General features: G+C 27.7%; 1 protein-coding gene and 1 long non-coding RNA gene across 3 annotated transcripts; both read right to left on the bottom strand.

The window, feature by feature from the left end:
• Window positions 1–5,381: 5,381 nt before the first annotated feature.
• On the bottom strand, window positions 5,382–14,050 carry LOC140920887 (uncharacterized). 2 transcript variants are annotated; one of them, XR_012163497.1, is made up of 3 exons: window positions 14,000–14,050; window positions 13,141–13,212; window positions 5,382–5,522 (listed from the first exon to the last, which is right to left on the bottom strand). It is a non-coding gene; the product is annotated as an uncharacterized lncRNA (long non-coding RNA). The 2 variants fall into 2 exon arrangements; XR_012163498.1 differs by lacking the exon at window positions 5,382–5,522 and adding an exon at window positions 9,241–9,526.
• Window positions 14,051–15,419: 1,369 nt separating this feature from the next.
• Window positions 15,420–17,818, bottom strand: LOC101507746 (3-ketoacyl-CoA synthase 4-like). The gene has a single exon (XM_004507395.4). It carries the CDS (start codon window positions 17,195–17,197, stop codon window positions 15,680–15,682), a length of 1,518 nt encoding a protein of 505 aa, XP_004507452.1. The 5' UTR covers window positions 17,198–17,818; the 3' UTR covers window positions 15,420–15,679.
• Between the last annotated feature and the right edge of the window lie 897 nt (window positions 17,819–18,715).

Here is an 18,715-nt window from a genome sequence, read left to right as displayed (position 1 = left end):
AAAGAGTGATAAAAAGAAGTGTGGCCCCATGCTTTTTTCATTTCTTCAATGATATGTGAAGAAAGCATAGAGACTAGAGATTATGGATGGGAATAGGCTAGGCTGTCCGACAGGGGCTTATGGTCTGACCTACTTATGGCTTGGTCTGACCTGACCTGTTTAATAAAAAGGTCAGGCTCAGGCTGTTTTTAAAGCCTATTTATATAAATAGGTCAGGCTCAGGCTTGTAAAAAAGCCTATTAAGCCTGACAAGCCGGCCTATATATATTTTATATGTATTTCATTCTCTATTTTTTCTTCTTATAATTTCCATTGCACTCACTCCAAGAAACATGTATGAAAACAACATATTTTTTTTTTTATAAAAACCGATATTATTTATTTGTTACTTTATATTTTATAAAAACCAATACTATTTATTTGTTATCTTTATATATATTATTAGTATATAAATTTAGAAACCCTAATTGTTTATTATTACTGAATATGAGTTTGTTTGAGAGGTAATATTCTGAGTTGTTTGAGAGGATTTGTTTAGAGGTAATATTCTGAGTTGTTTGAGAGATAATAATAGGTGCGTTTGTTTCAATAAAAAATTTATTCTTTTAAACCAAAAACTATTTTTTAGGGTTTAAAAGGTATTTGTTTCATATTTTTAAAAAATTATTTTTTTATTTAATATATATATATATATATACATATACACATTAGTATTGGTATATGGAGAATCATATAAATCGATATGTGTAGAGAGTTTTTTTTTTTTTTTTCTATGGTGTTATAAAAGTTGTAAATGGATTGCGGAATTGAAAGTTAAAGCCCATTTTGGATAGGCTTGGGAGATATCTGATCAATTCAAAACAACCTCGCTCCCTCTTTCTTTCATTTATTTTTTTTTCTTTCTAACAATTGAGTTTTAATAAGAGGGAGTATGATGGAAATTGTCAATCACTCTCTCCAAATTCTTACTAATGATAAGTTTTGTTTAACTATAAGATGAGTTACTAGAAGTTGAACTTGAGATTTTTATTGGATTTACTTTTAATTCATTCTTTAACTATAACAAAACACATTAATATGAATTTCCTAAACTAAACTTCACTTGAATAACTAATAATCATTTATGATTAAATAATATCTAAAGGATTAATATAAATATATGAATTACAACAATAAAAATAAAAATAATAAAATTATTAGTAAAAATAATAATAAATAGAATATACAATGTGCAGGATGTTACAATAATTTAACATAAAAGATGCGAACTCAGTATCATAAAAATAATAATAATTACATCTAAAAAAAATATTTATATTTACTTGAATATAATATCTAACCATTAAATATGTGTATTTAATAATTTAACCATTAAATTATTTTTCTTTTTTTCTTTTATAAATAGACCTCAAGTACTTGAGAGAGTCCAAACCTCTTATAATAGCCAAGTCATATCTATATCTATAGAAAATCTAGATTGGTTTTTTCTTAATGAATTATGGAATGAGGGAGAAAAAATAAACAAATTTGTTCAGCATCACTTTTACATTAATTCCAGTGTCAAAGCTGACCCTGAAAATTAAGAAGCAAGTTAATGCTTTCGATTTTTTTATTTATTTATCGGAAGTTGTTAACAATGATGGGTGCTTCTATTGGTCTTTTGGTGCTCGGTTCTTCCATTGGGCCTGATACAATAGTTATGGGTCAGATTTGGGCCATTATGAAGGATTTGGAGATTTCTATTTTTAAAGGCTTCTCGAAGATTAGACTTTTTTAATAGAAAAAATTGGATTTTGTATCCACAATTGGACTTATACCACCATTTATAATTTTTATCTTTTAATATAATTTTTATTTCTTAACTTATTAAAATACCCATAAGTGAATGGTAAAAACTAAAACAAATTTGCATATCTTGATCATACCCTCACATTCCAAAAATTTTGCAAAAGTAATTTTTTTTCTTTAAATTTCTCTAACCGAATATTTTCAAGAACGGAATTTTCGGTAGTAATATTTCAATACCGAAAATTTTATTTTGAAATTTTCGAGATTTAGTTTCAGCCAAAAATTTGAAATATCTGATAGTTGTTTTCAACCGAAAATTTCATTTTTGAAATTTCCGATATTGAAATATAACTATTGGAAAGCCTCCGTAGAGCATTTTCGAGTTCGACCTCCTACACAATCTAATAGGAGAGTCATTGTTGAAAAAAGGAGAAAGATGAACGGAGAGATGCAACAAGAGGAGGATTATTATATTCGGTCTGAGTTTGAGCAAGAGGAGCACCAGAATTTTGCGTTTGAGGATCATATACAACATGACCAGAAGGAGCATGATCGGCACCAGGATAACATGCATCAGCATGAGCAGCCTGAACAACCTCTATTTCTTATAGGTTCTTTCGATCTTTATGTCCTTAAGGACTATGAGTACCACACTGCAGCCAGAGTATGAAATAAACATGTTAGTAAATAATTTATTTTATTACATAGTATAATATAATATAGTATATATAGTTTAATATATGTATAATATAGTTTATTACAACGCCAATTTTAGGAACTCAATTTGTTTCAAATAGTTTATTTACTGATTCATTGGTGTTAAGAACTCATTAGAGTTTAATTTGATTTACTGAAAGTTGTCAAATGATCAAATGTACTATTGAGAAAGAGAAGAAAATTTGTAGAAAAAAATAGTTTTTAAAATAATGATTTCAATATTGAAATTGTTTAGTATATATATAGCAAACTAACTAATTGTATAAATTATTGTGTGTTATTTTAATTAAACATAATAGACGTGTCTTGAAAGTTGTTTCAAATGGCAAAAAATAAGATAATAATTTATTTACTGATTCGTTGGTGTTAAGAACTCATTAGAGTTTAATTTGATTTACTGAAAATTGTCAAATGATCAAATGTACTATTGAGAAAGAGAAGAAAATTTGTAGAAAAAAATAGTTTTTAAAATAATGATTTCAATATTGAAATTGTTTAGTATATATATAGCAAACTAACTAATTGTATAAATTATTGTGTGTTATTTTAATTAAACATAATAGATGTGTCTTGAAAGTTGTTTCAAATGGCAAAAAATAAGATAAATTTATTGATATCATATATGTATTACTTACTCAGATAGATAAATGGATTATTACATATGGGTTACTTCATCTGCAACGGTGTAGTCTGCACATGATCGACAATAATTGCATATATCTCATCCTCGAATGATACTATACGTTGTTGTAGAACCTACATGTTTTGACGTTCTTAGTGGTGTTAGTCTTAGTCCTATTCATGTTGTTGGTCCTGGTCCTAGTCATGATGCTAGTTCCGATACTACTCATGGTGATTGGTATACACAATGTCAGATAATGAGTGGTCTTATACAACAGAGTTTAGACTTACAAAGGCTAGATCATGAAATTAAGATGAGATGCATGTCTTCACATTGCTTTAGACTTATTTTGCTAAAAGATGAAATGGTTTATTCTTTTGTATATTATGTGAATGAATCATGTTACAAAAAGCGATGTGAAGTGCAGAAGAAACAAACTAACTAATTGAAAACTATATATATATGAAATAAAATTTTAAAACAAAAGTGTTAATCATCTGCCAAAGACATATAAGTCGATGTATGTTCTAAATCTAATGAGTCACAATGTTGTTGGCGTCCTGCATATGTTATCTCCCATGCAAGTGGAGGCAATGGACATCTTGATTTCAATTTAACTTGAATTCAATGAGTTTCATTAACAAAACGAATGTTGATAATACAATGACATGATAGATCTCCATTGTGTGCACCCCTCAATAGAAAAAAAAAAATCAAAGAATTTTTTTTCTCAATCTCACAAAAACGAGATTATATTTTGTTGTTATCATGTAATCTATACATGGAATGCTCATCAACTTCTTGTTGGGTTACTTTCTCAAATCATATACAAGGAAAGTATGTCACTTCTTACAAACGTTCCTTGAATTATGCAGCATACAAATCATATTTGGAATTAATCTTCGTATACAACTATTGACGCACAATGCTTTAATATTATTTACTATGACCAAGTAAAACAACAATAGCATGATATCCACCGTCTCCATCCGCTTTAATATTAACTATGTCTTCAACATATGAATGAATTAGAGGAGGAAACTCGTCCGAATATTTTCTAACTTCATTCATCATAGGTTACTGTAAGGTTTGTTTGGTGCTTGGAGAAAGACTTGTTTGGGTGTTTGTTGACATTCTTGTTTGGATGTTTGTTGAGAGACTTGTTGGGATGCTTTTGTGGGTCTTTGCTGAGAGACTTGAGTAGTTGTATTATCAGAATAAAAATTTATCAAACATGCTCCAAAAATGAAGGGTCATCTCTTCAAAAATTTCCGATATGCAACTTATACTACCAAAAATTTTATCCTTTATATTTCCAAAATACAAATTACACTACTGAAAATTTTAAAAATATAATTTTTAGTAGTGTTAATTTATGTACTGGATTTTTAGGAGAAACGATTTAATTACTAAATTTTTTGGTGAATGTACGATTTTAGAGCTTTTTTTTTTTTATCTTATTTTACGTCTTGAAAATATAAATCCAATTGTAGAAGTTAAAAATCCAAGATGCATCGTTGTTCTCTTGTGATCTCTTATAAAAATCCACCCTTTCGTTCAAAATAACAAATATTTAATGTGAACTCCGTGACTTTTTACGAATCAATTTCAATATAAACAAACTATCATTAGTTCTCTCATTCAATATCATGTTTTATTAATTAATATTTTCATTTTAACTAACATTTTGTTTTAACCCAACAATAAAAAAAAAGGGAAAAACTTTTAAAGTTGCATCTGTCTGTTAAGACAAACTCTCAAATTAAAGCTTTGATAAAAATAAACAAAGATTAATTAAGAATGTTAATTATGGTTCTAAAATGTTGTGTTAATTTAACTTGCGCTTTTGAGTGAATTAATTCAAAGATAGGAATCAAGCAAAACAAAGAAAACAGTTAAAAACTAAACAGATAAAGAAACAAGAATATTCTGGACAAAACGGAGAATGATCTCCAAGTTCAAGAATGATCGTCACAACCTCTTAACCAATCAATCTCCACTATTTCAACGAAGCTTTTGCCTATGAATTTTATACTAAGTTCATCAGTACATGACAAGGAACAAGTATGATCCATTTCAGTCAAAGAAGGCTTTCGAATCATTAAGATAAAAGGTCTTGAATCAAGCTAGTTGAAACGCTCTGAATCTTCTTCAACCAAACTGTCAAGAAAGTTTAATTAATCTTGATCTGTACAAGACATCAAAAAGATATCCAGAATGATCAAAACTGAATCTCCAGATTGATCATCAATCTCCAGAAAGTTCAAACTGACAAAACCAGATTGATAATCAATCTCTGTTTCTGCAGAATTTCAGCATTGATCTCCTTACTTCTGTAGAAGTTTATAATCATTCACCAAACTATTTTGGACAGAATCAAGGCTCCAGATCGAAGCTGTAACATCAATGATTAAATTAGAAGCTTCAAGGATCATTAAACTCAAAGGCAAACTGATCAAAAAGTCTGTAACAGCATCAGACAAAACAAATTCAAAATGTTCAAAGGCTGGAATATTTTTAATCATATATATTGGTTTTGGTCAAAACTGACAGAGCACTATCAAAAGATCTTTTGACCATTATTAAATGCTCCAAACGCCTATAAAAGAAAGGCAAATGTCCAGGAAAAATGTAGAAGTTCAAGTGTTATCAAAGTCTCATGAATCATTCACATTCACATACTTGAAATTCTCATTTTCACAAAGAAGAATCAGTTCTGAACTTTTATATCACATTGTGTTATTACTACTGAATTCTTTGTAAAGAATCGAATCTCAAACAAGAGTTGAGATATCTCAGATTCTATCAAAATAATTTCATCATTATTTTAAAATTCAAACTATAAGCGTTTAAGTATAGTTTGAATAGATTGAAATGAATCCTATCAAGATCAATAGATGATTACTATATGGGTGAAAAAAAATAAAGCTTGTAATAGTTCATGGTTGATCTAAGTTAAGTGCTGTAAAACCAAGAAAGTTCTTTGTTTTAAACACTTAGTGGAAAATCTCACAGTTGTGAGGACTGGACGTAGCCCGAGTTAAGTGAACTAGAATATATTTTTGTGTGGTTTTCCTTCTCTTATCTTTTTATTTATTAAGCTTAATTGATTAACTAAAATAAAACATAAACTGAATTTCTGTTTTTTAAGCTAACCAAGAAGATTCTCCGTTTTCTAGTAAAAACCAAGAACGTTCTCCGTTTTCTGTTTTCTTAACCAAGATCATTCTTGAGTTAAATCTTGAGACTTTTTCATGAATTTTTAAATAGGTACATTGACAATTCAAACCCCCAATTTATTATAAATTGACATTGTTACTTCATTGCCCACCTCATTGAATTAAAGTGTGAATATCAGATGCCTAGTGTTGAATGTACCCAAAATATATCAAGTGGCGTGACTGATTAATTTTTTTATCATTCAATTTTTAACAAAATGTATTTTGATAATTTGGAGTTCAATTGAGAAATATATAATCACTGATTCTAGATTGTTAAAGTTAGAATATATAATGAAATTCTTTCGAAAATTCGTTTTTAATTAAAACTCATTATCACTCTTAATTCTCACATCTCTTGGATAAATATCATATTTTATTGAAAAAAATCCAAGTTTCATATAAATAAGAGATATAATAATTTATGAAGAGAAACACCCTTCAACTTACAATTACACGTGGAATGAAATAAGTTTAATATAAAATTTAAAATATACGAAGAATTAATTAAAGCTTCAAATATGTTATCAATGCCAACATACCTTCATATAACACTGAATTACGTGATGTGATTTCTTACCTAAGAGTGGTTGTGTCCTTTAGATTTTGTCTTGCACCCGTAGAGGTTTGAACCTTGGACCTCTACGTGCAAGACGACAAGAAGCAAAACCACCACATCAACCCGTCTTCAATTTAGTCAGTTATTTGTATATACTTGTTCACAATTAACTAAACATAATTTTTTAAAAGTTGTTTTTTTTTTGTTAATTGATATGAATTTTTCTATAAATAAAGACAAATCTAGACAAGAAAATAGATGTGAAATTCATATTTATATGAATCAAATTTTTATCAAAAATCTTTTTAATTTTTTTTTAATCTAGTGCATGAGAGTAACTGAGAAAATTTTATTATATAAACTATCATTGATTGATATATTTTGAGTGAATGTGCAATTCTTTAAGATTTCAAAAGCATTTTGTCGGTATTTTCATTTGCATCTAATACTTATATATTAATGCAGCGAATCGACTTTAAAGTTTAATGTGATTCGTTCATAGACTGGGGAGATGGATTAATGAATCAATCTTCCTCTTCATCATTCTCACCTTTTTCATGTTTAAATTTTGTAACATACTCCCAATACAATACAATATCTAACAATTTTTATATTCGAATTTTGATTAATTTTTTTATGAATTACTGTGGCATCGTTGAAGAAGATTAATGAGTATTATTTATAAGTTATAACCATAGTGAAAGATACGTACGCGATAGTTACAATATTATTTAATAACGAATTTATTGCTTGAACATGGAAATTATATATAGGCATGTGAGACCGTATTTTATTATTATTTATCATGCATATGATCGTATTGCTTTTCCAATGTTGATTGTTTTGTGTGCATGGCCTTTAAATTTCTTAAAGTAATATGAAATTTGATCTGCAGAGAGAAGTTTTTGAAAATAGAAGAATAATAAATATAATAATATGTATGTATATTTGACCAAATATATATTTAATACAAGTGGTATAAGCAAAAAAAAAAAACAATAGTCAAATAACAAAAAATGATTAAAAAAAGTTGATACATGTAATTCAAAATTTAGATTAAATATATTTATTTTCTTTAATTTATATTTTCTTATATATTTTCTAGCTTAAAATAGTTCAATTCAATCACAACAATCCATTGAAGCAATTGAATCATAACCTAGTTTTACTAGGTTTTTTATTTATTTTTTATTTTTTTTATTGGAGTTTCACTGTTAAAATTATAAAAAATTCCTCTAGCAAATAAGCTTCGTGATAACTTTCGTCGAGGTAGACTTTATAAATCTGACCTAATAAAGAAAATGTCTTAGTCTTGTATGAAATATGTAATACTTATATTTAAGTTTGTATCAAATATTTTTATTAATTAACTTGTTAGTCTTTTTTTTTTTATTTATAAAGTTTATTTAAAGATTGGATCTGGATTTATGCCGAGAATAATATCAACATTTAGTGTATAATGCGCCTCGAATAAAATTACCTCCTCGGATGAAGGTAGTCTATGAAAAAAAAAATTTATTTTATATAAATTTCTTCAAATAAATAATTTAAATTATTTTTTAATAAACTAACAAGTTGATAAATCAATGAGATTTAAATTCTATTTTTAGATTCAACATTACGTTTTAGATAAACTAGCTTTATATAGATACATTTAAATTATATATTATAATAATACAATTAAATAAATTAAAAACATATTTAAATTATAAAAAAATTAATAATGATTTGACACAAAATATCAAATTTAATAATATAATTTGGTCGGTCTACAATATTGAATGTGTATCAATGTTTAAAGTTAGTCGAATTTTAACGAAGATCGATAATATCTATTGAATGTTTACTTTATACTTTAAGGATGAGAAAATGACTAACTAAGGTAAAAATAAAAATTCAAATATATTTCTTAAAAATTAACTCATCAAATCGACGTCATTAAATTATCATTTCAAACATAAATATACGGAGAACTGTTAATTGAATAGACAAAAGTATAGTAGTTAGCCAGGGCGGATGGAAAATATTATGGTTCTCCCAAATTTCATAAGTAGTTATATGTTATATATAGTCAATTATTATATTATCATATGATAGATTAATTATTAAACAACATTTATATAAAAAAAAATTAATTAAATGTGTATTTTATTAATCATTTTAATTTTTGAACGTGTCTTTATTAGTTTCTTTAGTTTTCACATGTATCTTTTATAAATCAATTTAATTCATAAAAATTACTAACAAAAGATAAATTTAAAGATGCGTTTAACTCTGGATCTGCCAGATAATGCATTGAGCTCTGGACACCCAAATAATTCCCTTCACCGAACAGAACATAGCAATAATCCAAGCCAGGAAGATGCTAAAAGATGACAAAAATGTAAGCATTGAACACTTTTACTTCATGAGAACCATTTGTATTGTAGGTTGAAGGTTTGTTAAGTGTTTAATGCTTCTAGCTGAAGAAACTTCTTATTGGTTCAATTTACAAGCAACAATGAGACAATACAATATTTGTACAAGCTAGCTAGGTGATGGTTGAATAGTCATATGATAATATATGGTATTGTGCAAGAAATTGCATAATAGTAGCCTCTAGATCTCAGCCAACATTTGGAACTACACCAAAAAGTAAAAACCAAGGAAATGCACGATTAAACTTAAGTTGCAATCCATTACCTAGACAAAAATTTCTTTAAACCATAGTATTCAAGGAATTTTGAATTAACCTTTTTTCCCAACAGATTCTTTTGTCTATGTCTTCCACGTGTCACCCTAACATCGATTCTCTAAAAATAAAAAATAAAATCACTCGATTCTCTAATTCTGTTGCTATTTTTTTTGGCTACTCTATATTTCCTCTCTATTATGCTCTTCGTTTACTTTTTTTTATTAGTCATTTTAACTATTAACATATCTATTCCTTGATCGGTTGAAAAAAGTTTATTCTAGAGATAAGAACAAATAAAAAAATAGTGACAATAGAGATGCACAATGATGGATGTGCTAAATTATTAATATATCTTTCTAGCAAGTTCTTTAATAAATAGTGAAAATGCAAGCATTGGAAAAATATCTGAAGCAAAAATTTATTTTAAAAATCAACACTTAGAATGATGGTATTCATAAAATATGATTGATCTAACTCCGTTAAACGAGTTTGTCTCATGCATTATTCATATGAAAATAATTTTAGCTTAATTTATTATTTAAAATTTTCTTCTTTCCTTTGTAGTACTTTTTAGGATGTGGACGTTCGATCATTTTTTGAAAATATCATAATCCTCGAATATATTATTGTGCCTTTTTTTAATGAATAATATATATTTGATTCTAAAATAATAATATTATATTATTAACATCTCACAACTACTTATTGAATATGACTTCAGATTAGTTAGGTTAAAGATCAAAAACATATTCGATGATTTTACGATTTGGATTGACTAACAGTGTAAAAATTATTTTTATTGATAATATATATAGATTAATTAACTCCTAATAATATAATATCATTCTTTTAATTTCTTAGTATAATATATCACCTCTACTCATTTGTATGTAAATTATAAAGTTTAAACGCTATTATAATTACAAATAAAACAATATTATATAAAATCAATTATATATATATATATATATATATATATATATTATGCAATTCATCCTATAAAATTACAATAAATGTTTAAAATTAAAAAATTATGATCGGTTACAAACAACAAATAAACTCAAAAATACAAAGAATATTATATTAATATATAATAAAATTATCAACTTTACTCGTAATAAAATATTGAAGAAAAAAATAGCCACAATCTCTTACGAGTATCGGTGTTGCATAAGTGCCCAGATATACTAAGTAAAATTAATAAAGAAAATGTAAATTTTTTAGTGTTGAACATATAAATATAATTTTTCCAGTAAAAAAAAAATATGTACAAGCAATTTAAGAATCTATAAGATATAGTCTTTCAACTAAATTTAAAAGATATTGTACATGGATTTTTCATTATCAATTTGTATTATCTGTGCAAAGAAATATATTAATTAATAAGTGAAATTTTTAAAAGATGATAAAAAAAATTGATAACGGTATAAATTAAAATAATTATGTAAAAAATCATACGAAATACTGCATCAATGGAGAGCAAATTGTGGAAAAAGAAATACAACAAAAACAACAAATTTCATGCCATTTTCTATATTAAAACCAAGGTAAGTATATTTCATTTGGTCCTAAATATACAATAAAGTTTATTCAACAAAAATTGATATATTTATTCCAAATTTTAAATCATATACATCAACTTTTGTGTTGACTTAATTTTCTCTTATATTTAAGATTTTTATAAAATATTATTTTATCATCATAGTATAAAAATAATGAGGGATCATATGTTGCGCGATGATTTTCTTTGTGTATAGTGTGGTCTATGTGTGAAATTTTATTCAAGTTATAATTATACTATGAACATTTAACTTATTTTTTTTAGCAATCATACTAAAATTATTTTTATTTTCCAATAAAAGCAAAACTAATTAAGAATTTAAATTATGGGAATTGACTTTCTCAATATCCATAAACATAATATTATCTAAAAGAGGAAACGATGAAGTCAAGGTAACTATATCAAAATATGCATAATGAGTTATATGTGCGAAGAGGTCAATACATTTATTATTTTTATGATCAATATGCACTGCTTCAACTTGTCAGTTTTCAGAATAAATAAGATCGAACAATAATTTATACAAAAACATGTTGGAGATGTTGAATGGAGATATAATAATGATGAATTATGTCAACAAAGACTTTAGTGTTAGATTGATTAATAACTTGTTTGCAGTCTAATTGAATAACAGCTTTAAACCCGGAGAAAATTACTCAAACTTCAGTCAAATTAGAGCGTTTAAAGAAGCTAATTTTATTGAAACCACATAAAAGAAATTTTGTGTCAGGCCACATTATCTTTTTAACATATACTTTCACATTAACATATTTCAATTAAATAATTATTTTTCTAGCTTATGCAGCGTACGGGTTCAACTAAACTGGTTAACATAATTTTAAATGCATGATGATACATCTATATCATAATAACTGACTCATTTATTCTTTACTTTATATTTATGATAACGTGAAATACCAATGAATAATAAAGTTAATTTGATAAAATTGTTATTAATTTTATTTTCTCCTTAACTTCATAAAATGATCTAATATAATAATTATTGTAGATCAAATGAGTATTTTGAAGTTTTATATTTGTGTTTCATTTTTTCTATATTTTTATTTTTTAATTAAAGTGGGACAAATAAAAAATGGACTTAAATTATCTTCTTCATTTTTTCTCCATCAATCTCTTCTTCTCTCTATCTCTCTTTATTAAAAAATTCAAGAAAGAGAGTAAAATTAAAAGAGATAAAGAAAAAGAGAGAGATAGAAAAAAGTGAAAGAAATGATACAAATCCATAATAAAAAATTTATATAAAAAAAATTTCTTATAAATGAGAACAAGAATCAAGACAATATGAACACACAAGAGAGTGGAGGAGCTCTCTCCACCTCTGTAACTTTGTTGAGATCCATATACTCATAAATTTAAATATGTAAATGAGTTTCTATTAACACATATAGAGTCACATGTTATTCGTTTGTTAAATATAAAAAGATGAACAAACAAAAATATCACGTATGCTCGCCCCTTCTTACATGGTGAGATTATCTTCATTTCTTAAAAATAATAGAAAATAAAATTAATATAGTTTTCTATGTATAACAAATCCAATTAATATGTAATATATGTCACATATGTTAAAAATGTGTGCAAATACACATAAAACTTCAATAAAATAAATAAATAAAAACTAGAAAATGGAAAGGATCTTAACTCTCTTCCCTCACCGTCATACACTACTTTTATAAGAAATATTTTTGTTACATACTGCTACGTGTTAAATTATTTGATATGTATCCATAGCATATTATATGCGCAAATACATGTTTAGATCATTAATAAGATGTCATTCCCTAAATAAGCATCAACACATATAGCCACGCATAGAGATGATAAATTAGGCTATTATCGCTAATGTAACTCTTTCTGTTGACAGGAGTAAGAATTATGCAACGGTGATGGAAGTGATAGCTAGAACACTTAACTTGAACATGCAATATTATGTGACATTTCTAAAAAAGGAATGATTATTTAGAGAGAGTTGTGACTTACACTGATTAGTGGAATGCCACAATGATTGGTAATGGTATTCACTCCACTATCATCTCCATTAATCGTCAGTGTCTGTAGAAATAATTTAATTTGAAGTCATTCTACTAATTTGAAGTCATTCTACTACTCCTACAACCCCTTCTATATTATCTTTCCATTTAAAAGAACATTATTGTATATATTTTAATTAGTTTTTTTTAACTGTAACTTAAAATCCATGTTGCAACTACCTTAATAATTATAATGGAAAAAAAAACAAATGAATATGTATGGTAATTCTCAAAATTTAATCTTTTTCTTTAATTAATAATGAAACATCTTACATAATTGTGACCCATTTTACTTTCTCTATACGAAGATGATAAGAGTTTAGGATTCATAGCATCTTACATTTTTTTTAGGAACATTGTTGGGTTAAACAATGATCAACACCAATTTTTTTATAATAGTACAAATGTTTAGAGTAGAATCAACTTTATATATATATATTATGTGACTTAATATTATTATTTTTAATTGATTATGTGGGTTGCAGGCTACCCGGTACTCATACGAGCTAAATCGGATGGGTAACGGGTTTATTCGGACCGGACTAAAAAGTCTTGAAAAAATTTAGGTTGAAATTATGGCCGACTATTTAAGTTAACTCATTTTGACATCCCTAACTCTCTCTTCATTTTTTGTGGGTCCTACACAATAAATTATATTAAAATAAATTAATGTTGAAATATAGTGATATAGAGTTATTAATGGGACTCATTTATTAATTTTTTGAGGTGTTAAGTTTGAAAGATTGAATACTTATTAAAGATTATCATTAAAAATTATTAAATAAGTCATGTGTACATATAAGACTCACTTAAGCATCCAAGCATCGAAGTTTCTTACATCCCATGTATCCGTATCCTCGTCCATTTTGCATCCCTATTTACAAGTCATAATACTTTTTTAACAGACTTCTTAAATATTGATCTTTGTCTTGCTTTTACTAGGATATTTACAATAAATAAAAATTGGATCATACTGATTTGTTAAGCAATCAAAAATAAAATAAAAATAATTATTATCTTATATATATAAAAAAATCTTTTTAAAATTTCAAAACATTAATTATACAAATTTCAAAATATTAGTTTTCCTTTAAATTGTTTAACAATTATACTAAAGGCAATTATTAGTATCTTTCATAAAAAATTTAATGAACGAAATTATTTATCCATCAAATATTCACTCAAGCTTTGCAACGCCCTACAATAACTACATTAATTAATCATAGTACTATCTTGGATTGGACCAAAATATAAACCAACTCTAGCTTAGACCAACGAATGTAGGCACAAATGACAAACAAGAAACAGGACACCCCATTTTGTATGGCTTAAAAGCATACAAACAAACAAGTCGTGTGGTAGAACGCACAAAATGCTGCAAAGCAAAGAAATGAATATAACACTTTTTTTCTTTTTAACACTTTCTTTTTGCAAAGGCTGGCCATGTGCTTTGTACTAATGCAGTAAAACGCATCATGAGAAATTCGTAACACGTGGGAATAAGATACTTTTATTACACTTTCTCTACCAGCTTCTTGCTTTTTTTTATAGGTCTAATTAATTGGAGAAAATTTATGATGATGCTTCAATGAAGAATTGGCGTTACTAGGAGTATTCATCTTGACTTTTCTTATCCCCATAATATTGTGCATCTTTATGCATTAAAGTTCCAACAAAGTTCTGTTTTCCAAAGTGGCTGCAAACCAAACTACTAAAACACTTTTTTGTGAAATAATTAAGGGGGTTATGAGGGTATTATTGGAAAAACCAATAAATATTATTCCTTCCAACCATAAATATACTACCCAAAGTGGGTCTAAAAAATTGATATTTTAATTTTCTCACCCGTGTCATGGCCTTGTCTATGATATTAAGAAACTTGCAAATCAATTGGAGACATTGAAATTCACACATACTCTTCTTGAAACAAACCAAGTTGTTGATGGTTTGACTAAATTGGGTCTATCACAAACTTATTTGTTAAGCATTTATGACTCTATTTTGATTGTATTTCTTTTGATTTGTTAGCCCCCTGCGCTGGTATTCTCTTTCCGAGAGGTTTTTAGATTGTTATTTTTTTCCTTTGTTTGGAGTTTTAAGCCCTCTTATGCATAAAATATATATATCAGTTTTTTAACCCATTTTTACTTATTTTTAAGAGAGTATCTTCGTATTTTGAAGTAACAATTAAAGACGGATAAATATTTTGAACATAACACTTAATTATAATGAGACAGAAAAAGTATACTTCAATGCATAGTAGTTTGAATGAACAAATACTCAATCATATCGACACTACTCTGCATAAATAATTACCCAAGATAATGGTTGAATAACTAGAACTCAAGCAACCTAGTTTTGGACCAAGTAACACTGACTTCTAAAGCAGAGATCACTGACCCAAATAAATTTTGAAACAAATGGAAGATAAATGTGCAAATGACCCTTCTCTAATTAATTAATTCATACTTCTAAAACTATCAATCCAACTATGTAACAATCTCAACAGGGTACCTATCAATGCAATCTTCCCATGGACTCTTTGATGAAGCCCTCACATGTTTCATAGCCTGCCACACAGCACTGTTACACTTGAAACCACTTCCAAATGCAATCTGCCAAATTCTGTTACCTTTTCTCATTCTCCCTTTAGCTTCAATATAAGCCAACTCATACCAAATTGAACTTGATGAAGTGTTCCCAAACCTATGCAAAGTCATTCTAGATGCCTCAACATGCATAGGCAAAAGCTGTAAATTTTTCTCAAGTTCATCAATCACAGCTCTTCCACCAGCATGTATGCAGAAATGTTCAAAAGCAAGCTTGAAATCAGGTATATAAGGCTTAGCTTTTGCATTAAAAAGCTTCTTAACAACTAATGTTGTAAAAAACAAAAGTTGCTCACTCACTGGCAAAACAAGAGGACCCAAAGTTGTGATATTAGTTTTAAGAGCACCACCAGCAATAGCCATAAGATCTTTTGACAAAGACACACCTGTTTTACCAACATCATCTTGTTCTTGATAAACACACTTAAATGCTTTATCATCAGCACCTTTATGAGTTCTCACAACATGAACAAGCTTATACTTTGCTCTTCTTCTATCAGATCCTTTGTTAGAGAGCAGAACCGCCGCCCCGCCAACGCGAAACAAACAATTCGGAATCAACATTGATTTCTTGTTCCCAAAGTACCAATTTTGAGTAATGTTCTCAGTACTAACAACAACAGCATAAGTGTTCCTATGAACTTGAAGCATGTCTTTAGCAAGATCAATAGCTATAACACCAGCACTACAACCCATACCACCCAAATTGAAACTTCTTATATTACCCCTAAGTTTATACTTGTTAACAATCATAGCTGAAAGTGAAGGTGTTGGATTAAACAAACTACAATTAACAACAAGGATACCAATGTCTTTTGGCTTAATCTTTGTATTAGCAAAAAGATTATCAAGAGCACCATACATAACCTGTTCTGCTTCTTCCCTAGCTGAAGCCATAGAAGGTGTTGGTGGAATCTGATGCATAGCTTCAGGGAGATAAGTTTCTTCACCAAGACCAGAACGTTCCAAAATCTTGCGTTGAAACTCTAAAGAAGATTCATCAAAATCACCTTTGAGTCTGGAATGTTCAACGAATTTGGTGAATTTAACACTGAGATTAGAAGGGGGTTTGTAACAAGAGAAATCAACAAGATAAACGGATCTAGGGCGGGTCATGATGTAAACGGTGGATCCAAAAACGAGGATAGTTGAACAAGCTATGACGCTAACGAGATTGTACTTTAGGTGAAGCCAGAGTTGGTGAATATCTTGTGGGTTCATTTGAGAAACTTGGATTATGATTACAGACATAAGAGGGATTAAACAGAGAGTTAAAAGGTGTGTGATTAGGTAATGGTAACCTAATTTCACATACTTGAGATTCACACTTTGAAGAAAATCTGGTAGTGGTAACCTTCGATTCTGTTGGATCTGAACACCTTCCCTATTATTATCCATATTTTCTGAATTGTTTTTTGAGATTGAGAAATGAAAATAACAAGTTTATATATATATATATATATATATATATATATAAATATTTATACGTACTATGAAGGTAGTCGAGGATCTGATGAAGGAAGGTAGATTTGATTTTTGATAAGTGATCGAGATAGGGAGATATAAGAGATGAAAAACGATTGAATAGATTTGATAAGTAGTTTTAAGAAGAAGAAGAAGAAGAAGAAGAAAGGGTTAAGGTGATGTGTAAAAGAAGGACGTAATGAAATGAGTTAGCCTTACCAGTTAAGGGGAGAGAGAAGGATAGGATGGAAAAAGGTGATTGCGTGAAACTGAAACCTTAGTTATGATGAATTGATGATTGACTGTGGCACAGAGAGAGACTGACAGAAACAAATTAACAGGATCGCTCTCTCTCTTTCTCTCTCTATCTCTCTCTATCTCTCTCTCTTGCTCTGTTTCTTGTTAGAATTGGTAAAGGATGTGCATGGTTGTTACTTGTTATCGGTGATATGAGAGTGAGAGAGGGAATAAGAGAGGGAGTGGTGAACACAGACAACCGTTGTTAATCAGATGATGGCTGCGGAAATCAAAGGCACTAACATTCAATATCAAGGAATGGGCCAAAATAAAATATGGTTTAGGATTAGGATTAGGATTACGGGAGAGAGATAGCGGTCAAACCACGGAAACGCATAACATCTTTCAAATTATTTTTAATTTCTTTTTTTGTTGACTTCATTTAATTATTTCTAATAAACAATTATAATTAGGATTTAATATATATGGTAAAACATTTTTTTACACCACTAATCAATCATGTACAATTAAAAATAGAGTGTGTATCAGTATTATTAATTTCTTTTTTAATTTTTTTATGTATGCATTAATAGTATATGTATTAAAATTGACTATGTTACGAATTTTAGTATATAGATGATATGTCATTCAATTATTGGTAATTTAATTTTAATAATATTATAAATATATTATTTTTTATGTATTGTAGAAATCTCCAATCAATTATAATTGTTACAGCTTTAATTATAATTATTTATAAAATCACCCGAACAAACAATAGTAATCTGATCATAGTTTCCTAAAAGGGACAAGTATAAAGGGGAAAGAAAAAGACTTGTAATTTTTATTTGAGTTTTGTTATATAATTTTTATTGCTGACAAAATTTAATTTGTAATTATGGTAGAAACTAGAAAAGTCAAATAAGATAAATAAATTTATTAATTAAGTAATATTTTTTTTAATTATCTTGGCATATTAATTTTTAATAAATAATGAGGTAGTTAAATATAAAAAGATATCAATTTATTAAAAAAAAAACAAATGAAACAACTAAACATAAAATTATATCAACTCAATAATAATGCGAGGTAGTCAAGGCTACCCCATAGTTAGCCTACTATTCGTCAATACGAATGAATGACTATAATGTATTGATAGTGTACAAATTTTACATTATTGATGCATAGAAACTACACTCTTATACAAAGGTTTAC

Source organism: Cicer arietinum, chromosome 6 (genome assembly GCF_000331145.2).
Source record: "Cicer arietinum cultivar CDC Frontier isolate Library 1 chromosome 6, Cicar.CDCFrontier_v2.0, whole genome shotgun sequence".
Lineage (NCBI taxonomy): Eukaryota > Viridiplantae > Streptophyta > Magnoliopsida > Fabales > Fabaceae > Cicer > Cicer arietinum.
The sequence above is the reverse complement of the archived record's forward strand: the minus strand, read 5'-3'. Positions and strand labels throughout refer to the sequence as shown.

What these genes read in the sequence shown, in the direction of transcription:
- LOC101507746 (XM_004507395.4), bottom strand. Translation starts at nt 17,197, where the DNA reads ATGGATAATAATAGGGAAGGTGTTCAGATCCAACAGAATCGAAGGTTA.